Raw genomic sequence first — 6,696 nt, forward strand, 5'->3', positions numbered from 1 at the left:
ATAAGAACTTGAAGTCTCTGAAGAAAGAAATCAAAGAAGATCTCAGAAGATGGAAAGATCTCCCATGCTCATGGTTTGACAGGATCACCATTGTGAAAATGGCTATCTTGCTGAAAGCAATCTACAGATTCAATGCAATCCCCATCAAAATTCCAACTCAATTCTTCAATGAGTTAGAAAGGGCAATTTGCAAACTTGTCTGGAATAACAAAAAACCTAGAATAGCAAAAACCCTTCTCAATGATATAAGAATCTCTGGGGGAATCACTATGCCTGACCTTAAACTGTACTACAGAGGAATTGTGATAAAACGTGCATGGTACTGGTACAACGACAGACAGGTAGATCAATGGCATAGAGTTGATGACCAGAAATGAATCCACACACGTATGGTCACTTGATATTTGACAGGGGAGCTAAAAAGGTCCAGTGGAAAAAATGACAGCATTTTCAACAAATGGTGCTGCCACCACTGGCGGTTATTAGGTAGAAGATTGAGAATCGATCCATTCTTAAGTCCTTGTACAAAGCTCAAGTCTAAGTGAATCAAAGACCTCCCCGTAAAGCCAGAGACACTGAAATTGATAGAGGACGAAGTGGGGAAAAGCCTCGAAGATATGGGCCCAGGCAAAAAATTCCTAAACAGAACAGCAGTGGCTTGTGCTGTAAAATCAAGATTTGACAAATGGGACCTCATAAAATTGCAAAGCTTCTGTAAAGCTAAAGACATTGTGAACAAGATAAAAAGGCCACCAACCGATTGGGAAAGGATTTTTACCAATCCTAAATCTGATAGAGGACTAATATCCAATATATACAAAGAGCTCAAGAAGCAGGACTCCAGAAATTCAAATAACCCCATTAAAAATGGTGTACAGAGCTAAACAAAGAATTCTCAACTGATTAATACCGAATGGCTGAGAAACACCTGAAAAAATGTTCAACATCCTTAGTCATCGGGAAATGCAAATCAAAACAACCCTGAGATTCCATCTCACACCAGTCATTATGGCTAAGATCAAAAATTCATGTTACAGGAGATTCTGGTGAGGATGTGGAGAAAGAGGAACACTCCTCCATTGCTGGTGGGATTGCAAGCTTGTACAACCACTCTGGAAATCAGTTTGGCGGTTCCTTAGAAAACTGGGCATAGTACTACCAGAGGACCCAACAATACCCGTCTTCGGCATATACCCAGAAGATGTTCCGAGTGGTAATAAGGACACATGCTCCACTATGTTCATAATAGCCCTATTTATAATAGCTAGAAGCTGGAAAGTACCCAGATGTCAGAAACTGTGGTACATTTACACAATGGAGTACTACTCAGCTATTAAAAACAATGAATTTATGAAATTCATTGATATTCTGGAGGATATCATCCTTAGTGAGGTAACCCAATCACAAAAGAAGTCACTAGATATGCACTCACTGATAAGTGGATATTAGTCCAGAAATCTAGAATACCCAAGATACAATTTGCAAAACCCAAGAAAACCAAGAAGAAGGAAGACCAACATGCGGATACTTCATTTGTCCTTAGAATAGGGAACAAAATACCCATGGAAGGATATAGGTACAGAGACAAAGTTTGGAGCTAAGATGAAAGGATGGACTATCCAGAGACTACCCCACCTGGGGATCCATCCCATCATTAGCCACCAAATCCAGACACTATTGCACATGCCAGAAAGATTCCTCTGAGGGGACTCTGATATAGTGGTCTCTTGTGAGGCTATGCCAGTGCCTGGCAAACACAGAAATGGATGCTCATAGCCAACTATTGGATGGAACACAGGGTCCCCAATGGAGGAGCTAGTGAAAGTACCCAAGAACCTTGAAGGGGTCTGCAACCCTATAGCTGGAAGAACAATATGAACTAATCAGTACCCCCAGAGCTCGTGTCTCTAGCTGCATATGTAGCAGAAGATGGCCTAGTCAGCCACCATTGGGAAGAGAGACCCTTTGGTCTTGCAAACTTTATATGCCCCAGTACAGGGGAATGCCAGGGCCAAGAAGTGGGAGAGGGTGGATAGGGGAGCAGTGGCCGGGGTATGGTATAGGGAACTTTCGGGATAGCATTTGAAATGTAAATAAAAAATGTAATAAAAAATAAGAAAATTACAAAAGTAAAAAATAAAATCTGATTATATGGTATCCTAAGACAGTGAGTAACCCAACTCTCTTGTTTTTGAAGAAGAATCTGAGAAAGAAGGTTTTAAGGAGTTTTTCTGTGCCTCACAGACAGGAAGACTTTATTCTGGGTTTCCTATTCTAGATACAGTATACTTTTCCTTTGGGCATTTGTAATCCTCACTGTCATGTTGATGGTTTCTTATAAGAGGGTTGTTATACAGAATACAGTCCTGTGAGGTATGCAGTGCCTCATTTTATTAGTTACATTTTGCTGGCATTTTCGTTTATGTATGCAGCTGGCATATGCTATGTGAAGTATGTCCTCAAGGACAAATATATGCTTTTGATAAATATATAATAGAGTCTTCTCTATTTGGTTGTTTAGAAAAATACACCGCAGTCTTTGGATGGCTTGTTTAAAATACTTCACAGTTTCCTTGGGGATTTGGGCTTTGCCATTTCTAATTTGATGGATATTCCAATATCTAAGGCAATATTGAAAAATAGTTTCTCCTGATTTTTGCCACTCTTATTTCCACTTAAGCACAGGGTGACCCTTCATCTTACTCATTGGATTTCATAAGTCTGTTGCATATGTCTTATGTTTTATGAATGTCCTTGTGAAAACATTCTCAGAGTCAGGCATTGTAGCTTTGAAGAGGGTATAAAATAATTCCTTTCTAATACTCATCTTCATGAAGTGATAAAGATGCTAATGCAGGGCTGGAGTGGTAGCTTAGTTGGTAAGAGATTGCTTTGAATTCTCTAGATCGTGTAGAAAAGGCCAGGCATGGTGACAGTTTCTTAAAATCCCAGTGACGGTGAAAAGGTAGAAGCTTATGGAGAGCTATCCTTAGCTATGTGACAAAAATCCAGGTCAGTGAGAGACCTTGACTCAAAAGATGGAAGACACCTGGAGATTGACCTCTCAGATTGTCTTCAGACCTCTACATGTAAACAATGTATGACTCTAATCTCCTAACACAAATGTACAATCACACACACACACACACACACACACACACACACACAAACACCAGTCCACATCCAGCATGTAACCCTGCTAAGTTCCTATAACAGAGATGGTTCATTGGTGATGTTTCCTAGAGGCCTCTAATTTCATCTCATAGGGTCCACACTTAATTGTCTACCTACAATAACATACTGCATGGGTTAACACACTTCTGCAGCACTTTATTTTCTTCTGTACTTCTTCACTTCTAGGAATAACCTCCTACTTTTAAAGGTTTATAGGAAAACAAATAAGAGTCCCAGAAGAATACAAAAGAAGATGGGGACAGACAGCATCCAGCAGCAAAGGCAAAGAACTCATTAAGGTTCCCGATCAGAAAGCTTTCGCAACCCCCTAAAGAAACACATACATGCTGCAGCCCATTTAGCTAGAGATTTAGCTGGCCATCCTCACAGTAACAGATTTCCTCGCTGCTGCTGTGGTTGCACCAAGGCCCTTCTAGCTAGGGACAATTCCATTTCCTCCTTCTCTGCCTTTGGAAAGAAAGTAGGATTCCTGCAGTAACCTCAACGTTACTTCTCTGAGCTATTTTCCTGGTTTTGTTTATGAGCCCTGCCCCCCATACACACACCCTGTGATGCAATTTCCTATCTTAAACCTCCCTCCAGATCTTTGTTGGCTACAAAAAAAGGTATAGGCTTTGAGGACTGTGTGCTCCCCTGAGTTTGATCAGCTTGCTTCATTTACCAGAAGCCTGTCAGACTGGCCTGCTGACGTTTGTGCTTAGTTAATTTTCATTTGTTCTTCATCCATATGTTCAAATTTATTACTCTTAATCCCAATTCTTAGAATATTTTGGAATTTAAAAATCCTACCCCTGCTATATTTAATTACTATTTTATGTCTCATTTCCTATTAGGCTGTGTGCTCTAGAAATATCTTTCTTATTTTTATAACTGAAACAACACAATACCTGATAATTCAGGAAACAATAATTTTTTTTGGTTTACTTCCATGCTTTTCAAATATCACCTGGGGGCTATAGAATCTAAATCAGAATTCTTTTTATTTTCTTTCCTCAGCAATATTGCTATTTGACTGGGTAATTCTCTCTTAGAGAAGGCCAGCCTGTGCTTTGTAGGATATTCAGTATCATACCTGGCTACTGACCACAAATCCAGCCCTATTTGTGACAATTAGAATATTTCTTCAGATGACCAGGTGACTCATAGGGTCAGAATTACCCTTGACAGGAAGCCACTGGTTGACAAGTCCCTGCAGCCTGCTTGGCAGCACTGGGAATGGGAGCTGGCAGCCCTTCCAGTGTCTTCTCAAGAGCTGACCTAGGGAGGACTGTGTTGCTGGCCCTGGCACAGGTCTGTGTCTGGACGAGAATTTTCTTTGCTGATTTGGGTCATTTGTTTCTTTTCTTTCCTTTCTCTGTGCTTGGTGACCACTCCTGAAGAACCCTTGAGGAAAATGTCTACAGCATCGCTCTTTCCCTGGCACAGCGGTACAGTATCCCACAGTGGGAAGTCTTCATGACCCACTTGGAGTTCCTGTTCAGTGATAGTGGGTAAGTACAGTTGATGTGCATATAGTATCCATGCCTGTTTCTTCAGGCTCTACTTTGGAACAGTCTTGAAACCATGCAAATGCCAGTGTTCCTCTTAGCTATAGTCTAGGCTGTCTTGGCACAGGCTTTCCTTTTCCAATAGCCTGTAAGTTTTATTTTCTATCTGAGCTCTGAGTTAGACACTTTACAGTACATCCATATGTTTATTGAGAATATGTTGGCAGTGGTGTTTTAGTAGTGGAGAATATGGGTGGGTATCTTGGTACCTTGGAACTTAGAGTCTGCAGTAAGCATTAGATGACATTTGAATAACGGCTTAGGGTAGTATGAAAATAAAGCTTTTATGCTGTATGTAAGAAAGCCCAGTAAGGCAGGTGGAATGGTTAGCGAAGGCTTTCCCCTTGAGCTGTGCTGTCCTTTGGGGGTGGTTTGCGTAGCTCCCAAGGGTTTACTTATTGAAATTTAGTCCCACTGGAAGACCATGAAGGGGTGGAAGTGTAACCCTGCTAGATCAGCACTGGGGAGTCCATTGGGATTGGATAAGATAGTCAGAGTAGAGCTTCTCCATTTGGTTTAGAGGCTGTACTAGAGGAGAAAAGACTGGAGGCAGTCTGTGCTGCCTTTCCTTCCTTCAACCTGCAGTAGTTTGTGCAGACTTAAGAGACTCAAGCATGAGGAACGTCTTCAGCTTCTAGGTCCGTGATCTGAGTAAACTTTGTATTATGATGCCTTCTTCTCTGAGTCCTTCAGTAGGGCAATTCAACATGGACTTTTCAAGCCGAGAGCTCAATAGTAAGTTAGGCTCAACTGTACTGGGAAGGGAAGGGAGCCATTTTGTGGCAGATGATTTAGCGAGCATGGAGGGCCTTTGACTAGGAGCATGATGAGTCTGAGGACCCGGCAAAGAAGCAGTGTGAATGAGGCCAGAAGTGCGGATTGCATGTGGATAAGAAGTAGGATCTAGACCATGCTGTGCTTATGATAGGGCATCTTAGATTTTTATTAATCACTGAAATGTTAACATCTACATTTTTCAAATTGTGCTGTGATGATGCTATTATGGATGGTAATACTGTCCTAATTGCAGCATTTTTCAGGCTCTAGAGAGGGCCATTGGCAACTCCCTAAGAACCAGAGACTAGCTAAGCATTTGAGTGAAATTAGAGGTGAAAAAAAAAAAAAAAGACCAAATTTTGACTTTGGTAAGAACTCTTTGGTTAGTATGTGGAAGAAAGATAGTATGGAATCCAGCACAGTAAGGAGCTATTACAGGAATAGCATTGGAAGACAGGCGACCCCAGCTTGGAGGAAGAATTTGAAAGTGTAGAAGAGGGAAGAGGAAGTTTCAGAAACACTTGAAAACAAAATAGCTTATCTGTCTACTTTGCACAGTGGTTAGTAAGGATGATGTAGACACAGGAGCAGTTAGGGCACAGGTCTGTGGGCTGAAGAAGACAGGGTGAGGTGGCTGCTGAATCTTGACCAAGCTGGAATTATCTGAAAGGAGGGAACCGAAACTCAGAAAATGCCTCCATAGGGTCTGGATCTAGGGCATTTTCTTAATTAGTGATGAATGCTGGAAGGCCCAGCCCACTCTGGGGGTTGCTCCTGGGCTGCTGGTCTTGTACTCTATAAGAAGCAGGCTGAGCACACAGACCTCAAGAAGCAGGCTGGTAAGCAGCACTCGTCCGTGGCCTCTGCATCGGCTCCTGCCCCCATGTGCCCGCCCTGTGCGAGTTTCTGCCCTCATTGCGTTTGATAATGAACTGTTAGATGAAACTGTGAGTGAAACAATCCCTTTCCTCCCCAAGTTGCCTTTGGTCATAGTGTTTCATGACAGCAATAGGAATGTTAACTAAGACAGACAGACAGTGAGAGTCTTGGTAGAGAATAAGTGTCTAGCACAATGTACAAGAGGAGGAGGAACAAGGCATGAAAACATGTTCTTTTTTTTTATTTTTATTTTCTTTATTTACATTTCAAATGCTATCCCGAAAGTTCCCTATACCCC

General features: G+C 41.7%; 1 protein-coding gene across 4 annotated transcripts in view; it reads left to right on the plus strand.

The window, feature by feature from the left end:
* Nucleotides 1–6,696, plus strand: part of Nbas (neuroblastoma amplified sequence) — a 284,567-nt gene that overhangs the window by 197,991 nt on the left and 79,880 nt on the right. For all 4 annotated transcript variants that reach the window (XM_021201944.1, XM_029540735.1, XM_029540736.1 and 1 more), the window contains exon 42: nucleotides 4,575–4,685. In XM_021201944.1, the coding sequence (XP_021057603.1) occupies nucleotides 4,575–4,685 (111 nt within the window). The remainder of the gene's footprint in view (nucleotides 1–4,574; nucleotides 4,686–6,696) is intronic.

The sequence above is a fragment of the Mus pahari genome, chromosome 7, assembly GCF_900095145.1.
Source record: "Mus pahari chromosome 7, PAHARI_EIJ_v1.1, whole genome shotgun sequence".
Classification (NCBI taxonomy): Eukaryota; Metazoa; Chordata; class Mammalia; order Rodentia; family Muridae; genus Mus; species Mus pahari.